This window comes from Hyperoodon ampullatus (assembly GCF_949752795.1).
Source record: "Hyperoodon ampullatus genome assembly, chromosome: 15".
NCBI lineage: Eukaryota > Metazoa > Chordata > Mammalia > Artiodactyla > Ziphiidae > Hyperoodon > Hyperoodon ampullatus.
The window spans coordinates 25,948,482-25,970,116 of record NC_136928.1 but is presented as its reverse complement, the minus strand read 5'-3'; the positions used below and the strand labels follow the sequence as shown (position 1 = coordinate 25,970,116).

General features: G+C 37.0%; 1 protein-coding gene across 1 annotated transcript in view; it reads left to right on the top strand.

Moving 5' to 3' along the window:
* Positions 1-21,635, top strand: part of ALMS1 (ALMS1 centrosome and basal body associated protein) — a gene marked incomplete at both ends in the record, with an annotated part of 241,255 nt that overhangs the window by 117,244 nt on the left and 102,376 nt on the right. The window contains one exon of the mRNA XM_079720378.1: positions 4,046-5,889. Within this exon, the coding sequence (XP_079576504.1) occupies positions 4,046-5,889 (1,844 nt within the window). The remainder of the gene's footprint in view (positions 1-4,045; positions 5,890-21,635) is intronic.

Here is a 21,635-nt window from a genome sequence, read left to right as displayed (position 1 = left end):
GTTGAGCTCACATCCTAAACTTTAATGAACTTGCTTATTCGTCCTAGTTGGTTTTTGTATGATTTCCTTCCTGTTTTCTGTGTAGAAGATCATGTCATCTGCAAATAGAGATACTTCTTCCTCTCCTTTCTGGATTTCTTTAAATTGCTTTCTAGATTGCCCTGGCTAGAACCTCCAGATGATAAGAGGAAGTATGGACATACTTGTGTTGGTCTTATCCTAAGGAAAGAGCATCTGCTCTTTCACTATTCAGTATAATGTTAGCTGTGCATCTTCTTTAAATGCCATTCATCTGTTTGGGGAAGTCCCTTTCACTTATAGTTTACTGAATGATTTTATCATTAAAGAGTGTTGGATTTTGTTGAGGTAAATAGTAGCTTTTAACATGTGATACATTGTTGGGATATAAGATAAGTTTTTATGGCTTATCTGGAAAAGGTTATATGAAAATACTAAAATTTGTTTGCCAAATACCAAAGCTATAAGAATTTTTTAAATGGAAAAGTTATTTGAAAGCTGTTTATAATTATTATAAAGCTTGAAAGAGATGATGGAAGGCTGTAGGGTTTGGAGTGTTCCAAAGAATTGTAAGATACGGATTATTGGAAAGGAGGAAGAAATGCCTTTTGGGATGAATATAAATCTAATCATGCCTTGTTTTAAGAGGCTGGACTGAGTTTATGATTCTTAGTCATTGGAGTATTTATTTCCAATTGTAATATTTATTTCCCAGTGATATGTCAGGCAGCGTCAGGGTAATAAGAAGCCATGGAATAAATATCACATTTTTAAAGGTTTTTTTGTCCAATGGTGTTTTAATTAGTTTGTTGGCTTTTTAGAAATTTAAACATTTTACTTTGAAGTAATTGTAGATTCTCATAAAGTAGTAAGAAATAATATAGAAAGATTGCTTTTCCCCTTTACCTAGTTTCCAACAATGACATCTTGCAAATCTGTAACAATATATCACAACCAGGATAATGACATTGATACAGTCAGGCTACTTAATGTTTACACCACCGCAAGGGTCCCTTATGTTGCCCTGTAATAGCTACATCCACTTCTCTCTTATTCCCATTCCTTTCTTAACCCCTGACAACCATTAATCTAGTTTCTATTTCTATAATTTTGTCATTTTAAGACTCATATAGGTGAAATCATACAGTGTGCAGTCATTTAGTATTGACTTTTTTTCACTCAGCATAATTCTCTGCAGAATATTCAGTATCAACAGTCTGTTAATTTTTACTGATGTGTAGTATTCCATGGTATGGATGTACTATAATTTGTTTAAATATGTACCTGTTGAATGACAACTTGGTAGTTTTCTAGTTGTTCACTAGTACAAATAAAGCTGCTATAGACATTCCTCTGCAGGTTTTTGATGAACATAGGTCTTTATTACTATTGCTGGGTCATATGGTAATTGTATGTTTTAAATTTTTGAGAACTTCCACACCATTTGTACCATTTGGCGTTTGTACCATTTTACATTCTCACTGGTAATGTGTGAGTGATCTCATTACTCCACAGCCACACCAGCATTTGATGTTGTCATTATTTTTTTTAATTTATTCTATTTTTATTATTTATGTTTTGGCTGTGTTGGGTCTTCGTTGCTGCACGGGCTTTCTCTAGTTGCAGCGAGCAGGGGCTACTCTTTGATGTGGTGCGTGGGCTTCTCATTGTGGTGGCTTCTCTTGTTGCAGAGTGTGGGCTCTAGGCTTATGGGCTCTAGAGCGCAGGCTCAGTAGTTGTGGCTCATTGGCTCTAGAGCGCAGGCTCAGTAGTTGTGGCTCACAGGCTCTAGAGCACAGGCTCAGTAGTTGTGGTGCACGGGCTTAGTTGCTCCACGGCATGTGGGATCTTCCCAGACCAGGGCTGGAACCCGTGTCCCCTGCATTGGCAGGCGGATTCTTAATCACTGCGCCACCAGGGAAGTCCTGTCGTTATTTTTTATTTTAGCCATTCTCTGATAGGTGTGTTGTGATATTTCATTGTGGTTTTAATTTCCATTTCCTTAATGATTAATGGTGTTGAACATCTTTTCATGCCCTTATTTCCCATCTCTGTCCTGTTCAGTGAAATGTATGTTTTTGCCCCTTTTGGGGGACTGGATTGTTTAAAAATTTTTTTTTTTACTCCTCAATTTTGAGAGTTCTTTGTAAGTTTTTTATTGGATATGAAATTTGCAAATCTTTTCTTCCAGTCTGCAGCTGGGAGAGAGAGAGGCACCTCATTACTGCTAAGTGGGAATGAAAGCTGTCTCCCCATGTCGTCTCTACTGACATCACAGGGAGGGGCAGCTCATTACTAGCCATCAGGGGTGAAAATAGTTCTGGGATCTTGCTTCACCATCTCTAATTCCACATTGGCCTGGATGTTGGGGTTCCTTATTAGAGTTTTGAAAGGATAGATCTCAAGCTCCTCACTTGGCTTTTGCTGGTGTGAGTGTGGGTGAGGCCACAGTGTTTTTCTGTGATATTTGGCTGGAAGAGAGCGGTTATTGTCTAAAAGTTTTGTGTCTTGCTAAACTTTACCTTTGCTTGTTTTTTAGCTAATGAGAGCAGGTTTTTGTTAGAGCTTTTGTGCTCTTTGTGCTCTTCTGTGCTCTTTGTACATGGGTCGCTGTCTTCACCTCCAAGTCTGGGATATTTGAAGTAAAAAGAAAACCCAGGGATCTCACTACCTTGTTACTCCTCAGGTCCCAGGGTCCCTAGCCAGTTTGCCTTTTTCTCTACACCTTTCAGATTCTTTTTAAGTTTGTTGTGTATATAATATCCAGGATTTTAAGTTGTGCTTAGTAGGAGAAATAGGGAAAAGTACATCTCCTCCATTATGTGAGAAATAGCACCATAATTTAAAATATTTTTATATGAAATCAAATGTGGCACTAAAATTAAATAGAATGCCAGGTTATAACTTTATAGGTAAAACACAGAAATCTCAAAGAAATGTTATATTTATCTTTAGGCACTGATCCTATACCCCAGAAAGAGGTACTAGTTCTTTTTCCTATTGTTAATGGTAAATATTAGGTTGTAGGCCAAGCTTCTGTAACAAAGAGACTCAAATACAATGGCTCAAATAAGGTAGAACTGTATTTTTCTCTCATATCCAGGGTAGGAAAGAAAGCTCTGCTTCTTGAGGTCTTCTGAGGAACCAAACTGGGTGGGCAGCTGAGCCATCCTTACATTTGGCTTCCCAAGGTTGTTCTAGACATCACCATTTTCAGTTGGCAAAGGTAATGTTGATGGTAATGATGGTTGTGGTAGGGAAACATAGAGGTCAGGAACTTGATTTTTTTAAGGACAGGAACCAGAAGTTGTACTTACTGCTTTTGCTCGCATCCCATTGGCCTACACCTAGTCACATGGTCACATCTGGCTGCAGAAGAAACTGGAAATGTCTCTGCTGGTAGTCATGTGACCAGCAGAAGTTGGGGTAAGGGACCTCTGTTACTAAAACAAAAAAGGTGAGTCTTTGCTTTTGTTACTTCAGTGAAAATTTTTAGAAGAAATTAACTGTGTGGTCTTATTTTTTTTTTTTTTTTTTAGATGTTGGGGTAGGAGTTTATTAATTAATTAATTTATTTTTGCTGTGTTGGGTCTTCGTTTCTGTACGAGGGCTTTCTCCAGTTGTGGCAAGCAGGGGCCACTCTTCATCACGGTGCACGGGCCTCCCACTGTTGCGGCCTCTCTTGTTGCGGAGCACAGGCTCCACACGCGCAGGCTCAGTAGTTGTGGCTCACGGGCCCAGCCGCTCCGCGGCACGTGGGATCCTCCCAGACCAGGGCTCGAACCCGTGTCCTCTGCATTGGCAGGCAGATTCTCAACCACTGCACCACCAGGGAAGCCCTGTGTGGTCTTATTTATCATGAGCCATTTTATTCTATATTTAACTGTCTTTTTCTTGTTGTATTCTTACCTGTTTCATTATAAAAGATCAACATTACCTTCATGGTCAGATCTTAGCCTAGATAGGAATCTAATTTTTATATAACTATTTGGACTACGTCAAGTAAGAATTTGTTTATATCTTCTAGGGTTTACAGAGTCCACAGGGAATAGGATGCAAGCCAGAAGCTGTATGTAGTCACATTATTATTGAGAGCCATGAAAAAGGATGTTTCAGGACTCTAACAGCTGAACGGCCACAATTGGACAGCCACCCTTGTGTTTTCAGATCTGCTGAACCCTCAGAAATGATCAGAGGACCACGGAGCCCATCATCATGGACAACCAGGCACATCAACCTTGCCAAGTCACTGGACCAGAACAACTCCCATTTCAAAGTTTGGAATTCATTGCAGTTACAAAGTCATTCCCCATTTCAAAACTTTGTAGGTGATGACTTGAAAATTAGCAAGGGTCTTCGAATGCCATTCCGTGAAAAGTTGGACCCTTGGCTGTCAGAATTAGTAGAACCTGCTTGTATGTCACCTGAAGAAATAGATTGTCAGTCTTCATCACAAATGCTGCCCCCAGAACCCATGAAAAAGTTTACTACCTCCATCACTTTCTCATCTCACCGACATTCTAAATGCTTTTCAGATTCCTCTTTTCTTAAGGTTGGTGTTACTGAAGGTAGCCAGTGTACTGGAGCATCTGTGGGGCTAGTTAATTCTCATATCACTGAAGAGCAAAATCCTCCTAGAGATCTAAAAGAGAAAATCTCTTCCCCTTCATCATTTAAAATCATTAGTCAGTCACCAGATAAAGTTGTGACTATTTTAGCAGAAAATAGTAGGCAAAGCCAAAAATTATCTGTTGAACATTCTCACCAAGAAGAAAAACCCTTAGAAAGATCAGATTTTAAAGGCAGTCATTCTAAGCCCAGTACCAGTGCAAATGATAGCAATTTCAAGGAAGTTCATTTTTCTGATAACGATGCTCTCATTAGCATGGGCAGACCAAGTTCCACACTAGGAGTAAAAGAGAAGAATGTAACTATAACTCCAGATCTTCCTTCGAACATTTTTCTTGAACAAGAGCTCTTTGAACAAAGCAAAGCCTCACATGCAGATCACCGTGTGAGAAAACACAATTCTCCCCCTCCTCAACATCAGGATTATGTAGCTGCAAATCTCCCTTGTCGTATTTTTCTTGAAAAACGAGAACTCTTTAAACAAAGCAAGACCCAACATAAAGAAAATCTGTTGAGAGAAAACCACTCTCCCCTTCCTCAAAGTCAGGATTATATAGCTTCAGACCTTCCTTCTCCCATTTTTCTTGAACAACGTCAGCTCTTTGAACAAAGCAAAGCCCCAGATGTAGATCACCACATGGGAAAACACCATTCTCCCTTTCCTCAAGGTCAGGATTGTATAGTAGAAAAGAATAATGAACATAAGCCTAAATTACACATTTCTGATATGATAAATGTTGAAGCCGAATTCAGTGATGTGGCCTCCCCATCAGCCCCAAATCAATGTACAGTAGTAACATCTGCATCTACTCCACCTTCAAATAGAAAAGCACTTTCTTGTGTTCGTATAACTCTTTGTCCCAAGACTCCTTCCAAGTTGGGTAGTGGAACCTTAGATAAAAGATTTCATTCATTGGATCCTGCCTCTAAAACAAGGATGAATAGTGAGTTTAACTCTGACCTACAGACTATATCTTCAGAATCATTGGAACCAACCTCCAAATTATTGACCAGTAAACCTGTAGCACAGGATCAAGAATCTTTAGGTTTTCTAGGACCTAAATCTTCACTGGACTTCCAAGTCATACAGTCTCCTCTTCCAGATAGTAATATTATTTCTCAGGACCTGAAAACCATACCTTTTCAGAATAGCCAGATAGTAACCTCCAGGCAAACACAAGTGAACATTTCAGATTTGGAAGGATATTCCAATCCAGAAGGGACTCCGGTATCTGCAGTTCGGTGAGTCTCATTGTGATTACAAGCAAGCTGATGGAATTTATGATAAAGGGTTTAAAATACTTAAGCAAATGTAAGTTCTTGGGGGAGAGGCAGTATGATTTCTCTTAGGGGAGATTGTATCTGCCTAAGCTAGAAGTCTTTCAAGGAATAAACACCTAACTAAGAGAAAACACCTGAGAGTAATGTATTTATACTCTCAAAGAGCTTTTGAAAAACGACTTGACATCAAGTATTTTAAAACACTGAATTACTCTAAGAAGAATCTTTGATCATTGAGTGGTACAATTTACTAATTCCTTATTTATTACATTGGAAATATGCTGAAGACCAGGCTTTGCTTCCTCTCCCCCTCTCTCTTTGTTTCCATTTCATGATTCCCCTCAAATATTTAGTACTTAGAATGAAAAAAAGTGAAATTTCCTGGCAGACATCACTTCAGCCAAGTTGTCAAGGTTAACATCACCAGTAATGCACGTCAACCTAATGTGGTCCCTGATGTGATGCCTTATTACTTCACAATGATTGTAGGAATGGAAACCCAACTCAGGGATAAATGCATTAGATTTATACTGTTCAGATTGATTTTAAGGCTGTCATTGATTCAGTTTTACATTAATGAGTCTTTTACCATATGGCTAAACGAATTACCGTCTGTGTTTAATGTTTCCACCTTATAGTTGAGAAGGTAGTATTTCATAGTGGAGAGCACTGGCCTTACAAAGAGGGAAAAGATGTTTAATCCACATCCGCATGTGGTAGTCATTGCAGTGAGGGACTTAAATATGTTATCTCATTTAATACTTGTGATGACCCTGTGAGGTAGGTGGTGGTATCCTTATTTGCCCTCTGGGAAACTGAGACACTGACATGGCTACCTTTTCAGCAAACCTCATTGTCTCAAATAATGCAGTCTGTTCAGTCTAAGCAAGAGCTTGTTCACCACGTGGTACTGTCTCTCCCAAATCCTAAACCCTACTTAAACTATTCTATCAACTGTCCTCTTGGACAAGTCATTTAATATCTTTGGCACTCATATATGGATGATTGATGGAAGGAAAGGGTTGGAAAGCTTAAAGGTCCATTATAGCTTAAAAAATTAGTGGTTGAGAATTGGATTGGGGCAGGAAAAAACAAGGTCAATCTCTGATTTCAATACTATTATAAATAGTAGAGTGTTATAGAGATCAGTACTGTGTGTGAAAAATGTTTAGAAATTAAAAGATTGACAAGTTTACATACAATACTTAAACTCTTCTAAGTGATAAAATGCCAAGTTATTGGAGCTGAATTCCTTGAATGAGAAGAAAATTATAGATGATTTTAAATATGAACTAATAATAATGCTGTTTGTTCAGAATGTACTAAATACCAGGCATTGTAGTCAATGTGTATATCATTTTATACTTAGTATAATCATCCAGAGATAGATATTATTACCTCAATTTTATAGATTTTAAAAACCTAATACTTAGAGAAATTAAATGTTTTGTCCAAGATCACATGGCCATTAAGTGTTGGAGGTGGCATTTGAACCTAGGTTTGTCTGACTCCACAGAGTCCGTAAATAATTCAAACTGTATATACGTATACACACTTATCTATGTGTGTGTGTATGTGTGCATATATATATGCATAAAACATTTATATATGTATTAAACTTTTTTATTTTGAGATAATTTTAGACTTAGAGAGGAGCTGCAAAAAATAGTAGAGTTCCTGTGTTATTTATTGCAGTGTCCCTATTACCCTGAAATGTAGCAGCTTAAAACAATAAATATCCCAAAGTTTCTGTGGGTCAGAGATCTAGGCATGGCTTAGCTGGGTGCTTCTGGCTTAGGGTCTCTCACAAGTTTGCAAACAAGGTATTGACTACAGCTGTGGTCCCATCTCAAGGCTTGACTAAGAGAATGTCCTTCCAAGCTCACTCACGCAGTTATTGGCCAGAAATAATCAGTTTCTTCTTTCCATATGGCAGCTATGACAGCAAAGCTTTTCTCAGAGTGAGCAATTGAGACTGCAGGAGAAGGTGCTGAAGACAAAACCCACCGTCATTACTTTGTAACCTAACCTTGGAAGTGAATCTCACCACATCTGCCACATTCTACTAGAAAGAAATGAATCACTATTTCCAGCCAACCCTCAAGGGTTAGGGATTACACAAGTGCATGAATACCAGGAGGCAGAGATCATTGGGGGGATTTTTTTTTTTTTTTTTTTTTGGCCACGCCATGTGGCATGAGGGATGGGATCTTAGTTCCCCGACCAGGGATTGAACCCTTGCCCCCTGCATTGGGAGCGTGGAATCTTAACCACTGGACCACCAGGGAAGTCCCATTGGGGGCATATTTTAGAGGTTGCCAATATACTCTTTGCTAAAGCTTCCCCTTATGTTAACATCTTACCCTAACATCATAACCATAAAACATTTACCAAAACTAAGAAATTCTCCTTCATATAAAATTATAATTAAATGTATAGACCAATTTGGATTTCACCTGGTTTTTCCACAAATGAACCTTTTTTGTTTCAGATCCATCCCATAATCTCACCTTGCATGTAGTTGTGTCCTTAATCTCCTCCAATCTGTGTCAGTTTCTCAGACTTTCCTTGTTTTTCATTAACCTTCACACTTTGAAGAGAATTAGTTATTTTGGAGAAAGTCTTTTCCATTTGGCTTTGTCTGATGTTGTCTCAAGATTAGATTGAGGTTATACGCTTTCAGTGCATTTCATCAGGGAGCACATTAAGTTGATACGCAAGACTAGTGATGTTAACCTTGATCACTTGGCTAAAGTAGTATCTACCAAGATTCTCCACTGTAAACTTAATGTTTTTCCTTTGTAGATATTAAATTTTTTTGATACTAAATATTTAAGGGAGATACTGATAGACTATGCAAATGTCCTGTTTCTGCTTAAACTTTGACCACTAATTTTAAGCATCCTTCAGTGGATCTTGCTTGTAGCAATTATTACTCCGGTATTCTAATGGAGTTTTCATACTTCCTTTATTCCTTCTACATTTATTAATTGGAATTCTTCTGTAAGCAAGAGCTGTTGTTCCTCCCCCATTTATTTATTCCTTTAGTTTTCCATGTACATTAGTATGAACTCAGGGGTATTTATTTCATTCTTTGGATTACAATCCAATACTACTCAAATTGTTTTAGTTTTAGCTATTGAGAACATTTTCATGTTGGCTCCTGTACCTTGCCACAACCCTGAAATCAACTATTTCCCCAAAGAACCCTCGTTTTTTTTTTTTTTTTTTTTTGGAGAATAAGATTGTTTTTCCTAGCTTTATTAGATAAAATTGACATATAACATTGTTTAAGTTTAAGGTATACAGTGCTTTGATTTGATACACTTATATTGCAAAATAATTACCATCATGGCATTAGCTAACACCTCCATCACGTCACATAGTTATCATTACTGTTTTTGTATTAAGAAAATTTAATATCTACTCTCAACTTTCAACTATATAGTACATTATTGTTAACTGTCATCACAGTGCTGTGCATAGATCCCCAGAACTTATTCATCTTCTAATTGGAAGTTTGTACCCTTTGACCAGTATCTCCCCATTTCCCCCACCCTCCAGCCCCTGGTAAACAGCATTCTACTCTGTTTCCACAAGTTTGGCTTTTTTAGGTTCCACATGTAAATGGTATCATACAGTATATCTCTTTCCCTGTCTGGTTTATTTCACTTAGCATGATGCCCTCAAGGTCCATCTATGTTGTTGTTGTAAATGACAGGATTTCCTTCTCTCTAACAGCTGAATAATATCCCTTTGTGTATATATACACCATGTCTTTCATTTCATTTCATTTCATTTTATTGCGCCGGGTCTCAGTTGCAGCTCACGGGCTCCTTAGTTGTGGCATGCAAACTCTTAGTTGCATCATGCATGTGGGATCTAGTTCCCTGACCAGGGATCGAACTCGGGCCCCTTGCATTGGGAGTGTGGAGTCTTAATGACTGCACCACCAGGGAAGTCCCTACACCATGTCTTCTTTATCCATTTATCCATTGATGGACACAAGATATGGTTGTTTCCATACCATGGCTATTGTAAATAATGCTGCAACAAATATGGGAGTGCAGATACCTGTTTCCATTTCCTTTGGATGTATACCCAGAGATGAGATTGCTGGATTATATGGTAGTTCTATTTTAATTTTTTAAAGAACCCCCCTACTGTTTTCCATTGTGGCAGCACTAATTTACATTCCCACCAACAGTGCATAAGGGTTCTGTTTTTTCTACATCCCTATCAACACTTGTTATTTGTTGTCTTTTTGATAATAGCCTTTTTGACAGGTGTGAGGTGATCTCATTGTGGTTTTGATTTGTATTTCCCTGATACATAGTGATGTTGAGCACCTTTTCATCTACCTGTTGGTCATTTGTATATCTTCTTTGGAAAAATGTCTATTCAGTTCTAGTTCCTCTGCCCATTTTTAAATCAGGTTGTTTTTTTGTTATTCAGTTTTATGAGTTCTTTATATATTTTGGATATTAATTGCTTATCAGATATATGGTTTGCAGATATTTTCTCCTCTTCTGTAGGTTACCTTTTCATTTTGTTGACTGCTTTGCTGTACAGAGAATTTGGGGTTTGATGGAGTCCTACTTACTGATTTTTACTTTTGTAGCTTGTGCTTTTGGTGTCACATCCAAAAAAATCACTGGTGAGACCAATGTCAAGGAGTTTTTCCCTATGTTTTCTCCTAGGAGCTTATGGTTTCAGGTCTTATGTTTAAGTCTTTAACCCATTTCATATTAATTTGTGAGTGGTAAAAGTGGGAGTCCAATTTCATTTTTTTGGCATGTGGTTATCTAGTTTTCCCAACACCTCTTATTGAAGAGACTATCCTTCCCCTACTGAGTATTCTTGGCTCCCTTGTAAAATATTAGTTGACTCTATATGTGGGGGGTTATTTATGGGTTCTCTCTTCTGTTCCATTGATCTATGTATCAATTTTTGTGCCAGCACCATACTGTTTTGATCACTATAGCTTTGTAGTATAGTTTGAAATCAGGAAGTATGATGCCTCCATTTTGTTCTTTCTCAGAATTGCTCTGGCAATTCAGAGTCTTTTGTGGTTCCATATAAATTTTAGAATTGTTTTTCCTCTTGTTATGAAAAATGGCATTGGAATTTTGGTAGGGATTGCATTGACTCTGTCAATGGCTTTGAGTAGTATGGATGTTTAAACAATATTCATTCTTCTGGTTCATGAACACATTTCATGTGTCTTTCCATTTGTTTGCATCTTCCTCAGTTTCCTTCATCAAAGTCTTTTAGTTTTCAGTGAACAGATGTTTTAGCTCCTTGGTTAAATTTATTTCTAAGTATTTATTTATTTATTTTTTTTTTGTGGTACGCGGGCCTCTCACTGTTGTGGCCTCTCCCGTTGCGGAGCACAGGCTCCGGATGCGCAGGCTCAGCAGCCATGGCTCACGGGCCCAGCCGCTCCGCGGCATATGGGATCCTCCCAGACCGGGGCACGAACCCGTATCCCCTGCATCGGCAGGCGGACTCTCAACCACTGCGCCACCAGGGAGGCCCCTCTAAGTATTTATTGATTTGATGCTGTTGTGAATGGGATTGTTTTCTTTAGTTCTTTTCAGATATTTTGTTGTTAGTGTATAGAAACAACTGATTTTTGTATGTTGATTTTTGCATCCTGCAACTTTACTGAATTCATTGATTATTTCTAACAGTTTTTGGTGGAACCTTTAGGATTTTCTATTAGATATTAGATCATATCATGTACAAACAAAGACAACTTACTTTTTCCTTTCTAATTGGATGCCTTTTATTTCTTTTTCTTGCCTCATTGCTCTGCTTAGGACTTCCAGTGCTATGTTGAGTAAAAGTGGTGACAGTGGGCACTCTTATCTTGTTCCTGATATTAGAGGGAAAGCTTCAACCTTTCACCATTGAGTGTGATGTTGGCTGAGGGTTTGTCATACATGATCTTTATTATGTTGAATGATGTTTCTTCTATACTCAGTTTGTTGAGAGTTTGTATCATTGAAGGATGTTGTATTTTATCAAATGCTTTTTCTGTATCTATTGAGATAATCATATGATTTTTATCTTTTATTCTATTAAAGAAGCATATTGTATTTATTGATTCATATATGTTGAACTATCCTTACATCCTAGGGATAAATCCCAATTGATCATGGTGTATAATTCTTCTATGTGCTGTTGAATTCGGTTTGCTAATATTTTGTTGAGAAATTTTATGTCTGTATCCATCAGCTGTTGGTCTGTAGTTTTCTTGTAGTGTCTTCATCTAGCTTTGGATCATCATGGTAATACGATGGCCTCATAAAATGAGTTTGCAAATGCTCCTCCCTCTTCAATTTTTGGACACGTTTGAGAAGGATCGGTGTTAATTCTTCTTGAAATGTTTGTTAGAATTCACCACTTAAACCATCTGGTCCTGGACTTTTCTCTGTTGAGAAGATTTGATTACTGATGCTATCTCCTTACTCCATGGGTCTGTTTATATTTTCTCTTTCTTCATGATTCAGTCTTGGTAAGTTGTATGTTTCTGGCAATTTTTCCATCTCTGCCAGGTTATCCAATTTGTTGACATATAATTGTTCATAGTAGTCTCTTATGATCCTATATATTTCTGTGGTATCATTTGCTTTGTCTTCTCTTTCATTTCTGATTTTATGTATTTGAGTCCTCTCTTTTTTTCTTAGTCTAGCTAAAGGTTTGTCAATTTTGTTTATCTTCAAAAATCTAGTTCTTAATCTTATTGACCTTTTCTATTTTTCTGGTCTCTACTTCATTTATTTCTGCTCTGATCTTTGTTATTTTCCTTTCTTGTGCTGACTGTGGGCTAGTCTGTTCTTTTTCTCATTTCTTGAGATGTAAAGTTATTTATTTGAGGCCTTTCTTTTTCCTTAATAAAGGCATTTAGCACTATAAATGTCCTTCTTAGAACTGCTTTTGTCTCATAGGTTTTGATATGTTGTGTTCACATTTTCATTTGTTTCAAGATATTTTTTGCTTTTCCTTTTGATTTTTTAGGCATATTTGTATTCAGTACTGTGTTGTTTAATTTCCACATATTTGTAGAATTTCCTGCTTCCCCCCAGTATTGATTTCTAGTTTCATATCATTGTGGTCAGAAAAGGTACTTGGTATGATTTAAATCTTGTTAAATTTGCTAAGATTTGGGGCTTCCCTCGTGGCGCAGTGGTTGAGAGCCTGCCTGCCGATGCAGGGGACACGGGTTTGTGCCCCGGTCTGGGAAGATCCCACATGCTGCGGAGCAGCTGGGCCCGTGAGCCATGGCCGCTGAGCCTGCGCATCTGGAGCCTGTGCTCTGTGACGGGAGAGGCCACAACAGTGAGAGGCCTGCGTACTGCAAAAAAAAAAAAAAAAAAAAAAATTTGCTAAGATTTGTTTTGCAGCCTATATGTGATCTAACTTGGCGAATGTTCTGTGTATGCTTGATAAGAATGTATTCAGCTACTGAATGTTCTGTATGTGTCTGTTAAGTCCGTTCAGTCTAAAGTATGCTTCAAGTCCAATGTTTCCTTGTTGATTTTGCTATCTGGGTGATCTATCCATTGTTGAAAAGTAGGGTGTTTAAAAACATAAAAGTGGGAGGAGTAAAAGGGTATTGATTTTGTATGTGATTGAAGTTAAGTTATCATATAAAATATATTGTTATCTGTAAGATGTTTATGTGAGCCTCAGGGTTACCACAAAGCAAAAACGTATAGTAGATTCACCAAAAAGAAGGCAATCAGAAAATATTACTCCAGAAAATCACCAGTTCACAAAGGAAGGCGGCAAGAGAGGAAGAAAGGAACAAGAAAACTACAGAACAGCCAGAAAACAATAAGATGGTATAAGTAAGACCTTACCTATCAATAATTACTCTAAATGTAAATGAATTGAATTCTCCAATCAAAAGACTTGATGGATACAAAATCAAGACATGTGAGCTCAAAGTGAAGGAATGGAAAAAGATACTCCTTACAAGTAGAAACCAAAAGAGAGCAGGGCTGGTTATACTTGTAGCAGACAAAATAGTAACAATAGGCAAAGGGGAGGTCATTATATAATAATAAAGGGGTCAATTCATCAAGAAGATATAGCAGTCATACACACACACACACAGTACACATACACAAACACCCCCAACATCAAAGCACTTAAATATATTAAGCAAATACTAACATCTAAAGGGAGAAGTAAACAACAATACAGTAATAATCGAGGACTTCAGTACCCCACTTTCAACAATGGAAAGTGGTGTTTAGAAACCAATGAGGTTTGCTCATTGCTACTAGGATGACACTGCTTCTTGCCCCTCTGAGTGAATAAAACTAAAGATTATAGGTATTAGCTCATGCATATATGTACACCTATATTCATTTCCATCTCTATTATAATATGTGTGTATATATATATATGTATGTGTATGTATATTTTTTTTTAAACCACAAGTCGATGTTGATACCTCCAACTAGTCCAAAACCACAGGGTCGATTCTAGCCTTTTCCCTTTCTTTATTTATAACTTCTTTCTCCAATGGTGATAAACATGGCTCTCATTATTTACAGTATATTTACCCTAGTATATAAATAAAGTTTCAGAATTCTTATCCCATACCCAGGTGAGAAGCAAATTTTCCAACTAGAGTACAGGTTTTATGTATAGTATCCAGTCCAGACATTGTTGCTGTTTCCTGGGTTAGCTTTTTTCTTCCTTATAGACTTCAGCATGAGGATGTGATTCATTTAGAATACAGTTAGATTCATTTCTTATATCCTATATTCCATTTTGCCCCAATATCTTGGTTAATTTTTTTTAAATTTACATACTATAAAATTTACATACTGTAAAATTTACTTTTTGTGGTGTATAGTTCTATCAGTTTTGATAAATCTACATCACAGTTCCATACAAAGCATTTCTGTCAGTCCAGAAATTCTTACATGCCATCCCTTTATAGACAGTCCCTCCCCTGACCCCTGGCAATTCCTGGTCTGTTTTCTTCCAAGTTTTACCTTTCCAGAGTGTCATGTAAATGAAATCATGAAATATATAATAGCCCTTTGGGTTTGGCTTCTTTTACTTTACAAAGTATATTTAAGATTTATCCATCTCATTTTATGAATCAGTTTTTTACTTTTTGATGCTTTATTACAAGCATAAAGCAATAAAAAGTTTAAAAGAATACAGTTTATCGATACATTCACTCTTTGAAGGATATTTGGGTTGTTTCCAGTTTGGGGTGATTACAGTTAGAGCTGCTGAGTCATGTGGTATATGTTTGTGTTTAACTTTACAAGAAATGTTTAGAAGTAAATTATGCTTAACTTTTTCCAGGGTGGCTGTATCTTTGTATTTCCACTAGGAATATACAAGTGTTTCAGTTACTCTCTATCCTCCCTAACTTGTGGTATTGTCAGTATATTTTAACTATTATAATAGGGACTTTCCTCTATATGTTTCGCCTTGAGCTCCCCTTTTTTGGTCCTCAGAACAGAAAGCAAGGGCTTAATTTACCCCTCTCTTTTATGTGCTTCCTGTGGCTACTTTGTGTCAGTGCCAGGTGGCTCAGTAAAGAGAAAAAAAAAATCAACACAGGTTCACCTCACGCTCTTGAGACCACAACTTCTCTGGTAAAAGAGGAGGGTTTCCCTACCTCAGAATTTTAAACTTCTTCTGGTCCCTGTTACTGCTGTACCACTGCCTCCATGAGATTACTTGAGTGCTTGAGATTACTAGAAAGGGAGAAAAGAAAAACAGGGATTTTTTCACACTTCTTCTGCTTCCACTCCTCATGCCTGAATAGAGGGCTTCTTCTGGAGGTCTTTCTGTCTGTGCTAATGTCCACTTCTAAGTGTAAGACTCTGTTATTGAGTTCAGGTCATTGAATACTAAAGGGCACAATGATAAACTAACTCATCACCAATTTAATGGTACTTCAGATGTTGCTGGTCTTCACCAATTTGCCTGCTCCTATTTTTCAAGAGTCTTCTAATAACTGCTCCATGTAGTTTGTCTAGGTTTTATAGCTGCACTTAGTGGGAGAGACAGAATGGGTTATGATTGATTACCCCAAACTGGAGCTGAATGTACTATTTTTCATTCTCATTAACAGCATATGCAAGTTCCATTGCAACACTTGGTATTTCCAGGGTTTTAAAATAATTAATTAATTAATTAATTAATTTTTGGCTGCATTGGGTCTTTGTTGCTGCGTGCGGGCTTTCTCTAGTTGCGGCGAGTAGGGGCTACTCTTCATTGTGATGCGTGGGCTTCTCATTGCAGTGGCTTCCCTAGTTGCAGAGCATGGGCTCTAGGTGCACGGGCTTCAGTAGTTGTGGCACGTGGGCTCAGTATGGCTCGCTGGCTATAGAGCACAGGCTCAGTAGTTGTGGCACACGGGCTTAGTTGCTCCGCAGCATGTGGGATCTTCCCAGAAAAGGACTCAAACCCGTGTCCCCTGTATTGGCAGGCAGACTCTTAACCACTGCGCCACCAGGGAAGTCCCTCATTATTTTTAATTTTAGCCATTCTAAATGTGGTGTGAAATGGTATGTTATTGTGGTTTTAATTTGTTTTTCCCTGATGACTCATGATGCTGAGCATTGCTTCTGTGCTTCTTGGCCATTTTTATGTTTTTATGAAGTGTCTGTTTAATTGGATTGTCTCATGACTTTAAGAATTTTTAATATATTCAAGATACAGATCCTCTGTATATTGCAAATATTTTCTCACAATCTGTGGTTTGATTTTCATTTTCTTAGTGGTGTCTTTTGATGAAGAAAAAGTTTTAATTTTTATGAAATCCAGTTTGTTAATTTTTCTATTGGAAGTATAGTTGATGTGCAATATTGTATAGGTTACAAGTGTACAATATAGTGATTCACAATTTTTAAAGGTTATACTCCATTTATAGTTACTATAAAATATTGGGCATATTCCTTGTGTTGTACAATATATACAGCTTATGTAGCTTAATTTATGCATAATAGTTTGTACCTCTTAATTCCCTACCCCTATATTGCCCCTCGCCCTTCCCTCTCCCCACTGGTAACCACTAGGTTGTTCTCTATATCTGTTAGTCTGTTTCTTTTTTGTTATATTCACTAGTTTGTTGTATTTTTTAGATTCCACATGTAATTGATATCATACAGGACTTGTTTATCTCTCTCTGACTTAATTTCACTTAGCATGATACTCTCCAAGTCCATCCATGTTGTTGCAAATTTCATTCTTTTTATGGCTGAGTAGTATTTCATTGTGTGTGTGTGTGTGTGTGTGTTCATCAGTTAATGGACATTCTTAAATTTTTCTTTTATGGTTAGCACTGTTTTGTGTCTTGTCTAAAAATACTGCCTAACCCAGTGTTATGAAAATTTTCTCCTATATTTTCATCTTGAATTATAGTTTTAGCTTTATTTTTTAAATTTGTGATCTATATCAAATTAATTTCTGTATATACTGTAATTTACACAGTTTAGGATCATTTTCTTTCACTGTATATTCCAGCACCATCTTTGAAATAATGATTATTTCCTTTTTGAACTTAGTTGGCACCTTTGTCAAAAATCAATCGGCCTTTTACATGTGGGTTTATTTTTAAGAGTTTCTACTCTGCTCCTTTGAACTGTCTGTCTTTACACCCATACCATGATGTTTTGATTACTGTAGCTTTATAATAAGTCTTGAAATCAGGTTATGTCCTCCAGTCTTGTTTTTATTTTCAACAATATTTTTTGCTCTTTTAGCTTCTATGCATTTCCGTATAAATTTTAGAATAGTCTTCTCAGTTTCTCCAAAAAAACCTCCTGAGATTTTGTTCAATGTTGCATTGAATCTATAGATCATTTTGTGAATGATTGACATCTTAGTAATATGGACTCTCCCCATGAATGAACATGTTTTTCCCTCCACTTATGTAATGTCTCTCAGTAAGATGTTGTAATTTTCAGTGTGTAGGCCTGCACATTTTTCATTAAATTTATTCCTCATTATTTTGTTTTATGACACTTTTGTATATGGTATTTTAGATTTTGTATTTTTTAGTTATTTGTTGCTTGTATATACAAATGCTGTTGTCAAACCAGTTTACTAATACCAACAAGTTAATTTTAATTTTAATTTCTTACTCACTGGGTCAGAGCTTCCTTGCTTACCCCAGGATAATTTAGGCAATTTGTGTGCAGTGACCATAGGGAATTTAGGCAAGGTAATACTTCTGGTGGTTAAGTTGAGGCATACCTATTTGTCCTCAATTTGTGTCTAGTAACTTCCCTAACATCTAGGGAGTGCTTTGTTTAAATTTAGTGATATCCTCAACTTTAATGTCTATTCTTCATAGGCACTCATGTTGCCAGGGAATGAACAGCAGTTTTACTTCTTCCTTTCCAATCTTCATGTCTTTATTTTTTTGCCTAATGCACTGTTTAGGACATTCAGTATAATATTAAACAGAAGTAGTAAGAACAGTCATCTTACCTTATTCCCCATCTTTGCATCGGTGGGGGAGTGGATTTAGTGTTTCATCAAATTTGATGTTAGCTGTAGATTTTTATTAGATGCATTTTATGAGATTAAGGATGACCTCTTATATTCTTTTTTTTTTTTTTTTTTTTTGCGGTATGCGGGCCTCTCACTGCTGCGGCCTCTCCCATTGCGGAGCACAGGCTCCGGACGTGCAGGTCCAGCGGCCATGGCTCACGGGCCCAGCCGCTCCACGGCATGTGGGATCTTCCCGGACCAGGGCACGAACCCGTGTCCCCTGCATCGGCAGGCGGACTCTCAACCACTGCGCCACCAGGGAAGCCCTCTTATATTCTTAGTTTGCTGTGAGTTCTGTGAGTTGGTGTTGAGTTTTGTCACATGCTTTTTCCTGCTGTATTATGATCATATTTGTTTTCTCCTTTCTGTTGATGTGAATTATATTGATTAGATTTCAAATATTATTCTTACTGGGATAAATCCCACTTGATTATGATATATTGTCCCTTTTTATATTTATTGCTGAATTCAACTTGCTAATATTGGTCTATAATCTTCTTGGAGTGTCCGGATAGCAGAGTTACAGTGGCTTTTAAGAAAAAAACCTCTTTCTCATTTTCTGAGTTTGTGTCAGAATGGTATTATTTGATTTAAATCTACCATTTTACATTTTGCTTTCAATTTGTACCATATGGTTTTTGTTCTTTCTTGCCTTCTTTTGTATTAATCATTTATCTTTTATTATTCCATTTTATTCTCCTTATTGGCTGTTTTAATATACATCTTTGTTTATTTTTTAGTGGTTGTGGCCATCCCACAGAAGTGGGATGGACTCCCACCCAAAATTTTGTTCAGATACCTAGGCTTAGGACACTCCTCAAACCCAGAGAATTTGAGAGGAAGTTTATTACTCACACGGGGACCCCTGGGAAGAGTTGGGTGGGCACAAGCAGGTCCAGTCTGGCTTGGGCATAGCAGAGAGAGCTTTGTAGGGTGGAACTGAGAAAAAAGTCTATATATGGGCAGTTTAAATTTTCTGCTGGTGCCAAAGGAGGAGGCAGTCATACTCAGGCTTTCTTATCAGCCTTTCCAGATGTAGAGTAAAAAGTGAGGCTTAAAAAGAAGTCAGTAATCAAAAATTGTGTCCGACTATTGCAATAGTTATTGTAGAGATTATCATATGTATTCCTAATTTATGTATTATCCTTCTTGCTAGATACAATCTACCTAATTAATATTTTGTTAGGAATTGTACATTTGTGTTCATGGGGGATATTCAGCTATAATTTTCTTCTCTTGCAATGTCTTTGTCTGAGTTTGGTATGAGCATTGGGCTGACCTCATAAGTATATCGGAACACTCTGAAAGAGTTTGTGTAAGATTGGTACTATTTCTTTCTTAGATATTTGGCAGAATTCACCATTTTGGCCTGGAGTTTTTATTATAGGTTCAATTTCTTTAGTAGATTTGACTATGCAGATTTTTTTTTCTCGTGTCAGTTGGGAAAGTATTCTTCAGTTAAATAAGTTGTCAAAAATTGTTGGCATGAGTTATTTTCACAATATCCTCATATCCTTTCAATTTCTGAATCTCCAGTGATACTAGCTTTCTTATGTCTGATATTAGTAATTTGTGTTTTATCCATTTTTTGTTTGGTCACTCTTGCTAGGGCTTTAGCAGTTTGGGTTTTTATGATCCTCTGATGTGTTTTTTCTGTTTCATTAATTGCTACTGTATCTTTTTTTCTTTTTTTTTTCTGTTTTGGGTTTAACTTAACTTTTTCTATCTTTCTGAGAATAGATACTTTTTTTACATATTCATTAATTTTTAGCTTTTCTAGTGTACACAGATTTTTATGTAGTTTTTCATCATCATCTTTGTACAAAATATTTTCTCATATCATAACTTTTTCTTTGATCCATGGCTATGTAGAGATGTGTTTCTTAATTTCCAATTATATAAGAACATATAAATGATTTTTTATTTTTAGTTAACTCTTTTTGTCATTGAGATTATATTCTGAATGATCTTAGTATACTTAAAGTTTTTTAGAACTGCTTTATGATATGATATATTTTTATTTTGATCAGTGTGCAATTGAAAGAAATGTGTATTCTGCCATTGCTTCTTGTGATATTCTGTGTATGTTACTTTGGTCCATTTGGTCAGCTGTTATGTTGAAATCTTCATTTTTGCTGAATTTTTGTCTGCTTGTTTAATCAGCATTTGAGAACAGCATGTTAATACCTCCTTTTTTCTCCTTAGCCGTGTGTTAGTAAGTTATTGACCTACTGCCCCATCACTCTCATCGTTTTCTATGAAAAGAACATTCTCCTACATAACCAGTAAAGCTGTGAAAATCAGGAAATTAATATCAATGTGTTATAGACACTATTCCAGTTTTTCCAATTGTCCCAGTAAGATTTTTTATAACAAAAAGGAGCAATTCAAAATCACATGTTGCTTTAGTTGTCATGACTCTTTAATTTCCTTTAATCTGGAACAGTTCTTCAGTCTTTCCTTCACTTTCATTACCTTGACACATTAAAAAAAAAATTATTTATTTATTTATTTTTTTATGGCTGTGTTGGGTCTTCGTTTCTGTGCGAGGGCTTTCTCTAGTTGTGGCAAGTGGGGGCCACTCTTCATCACGGTGCACGGGCCTCTCACTATCGCGGCCTCTCTTGTTGCAGAGCACAGGCTGCAGACGCGCAGGCTCAGTAATTGTGTCTCACCGGCCCAGTTGCTCTGCGGCATGTGGGATCTTCCCAGATCAGGGCTCGAACCGGTGTCCCCTGCATTAGCAGGCAGATTCTCAACCACTATGCCACAAGGGAAGCCCTACCTTGACACTTTTGAAGGTTACGGGTCAGTTACTTTGTAGAGTGTTTTTCAGTTTGGGTTTCTCTGATGTTTCTTCATGATTAAGTTCAGGTGAGATATTTTTGGTAGGGGTATCACAGAATTGACATTGAATTCTTCTTATAACATCTTAGCAGCTGTCGTACACTTCTATTTGTCCCACTGCTAACAGTGATCACTTTAATTACTTAATAAGGTTCTGGGCTAGGTTCCTCAACTGGAAAGTTACTGTTTTCCACTTTGTAACTAAGTGTTTTATGGGGAGGAACTTTGAAATTATGTAAGTATCTCAGTCCTCAGCAGACTTTTAGTTTATTTATATCTGTACAGAATCATGCTTTCATTCAGTGGGTTATGATTTA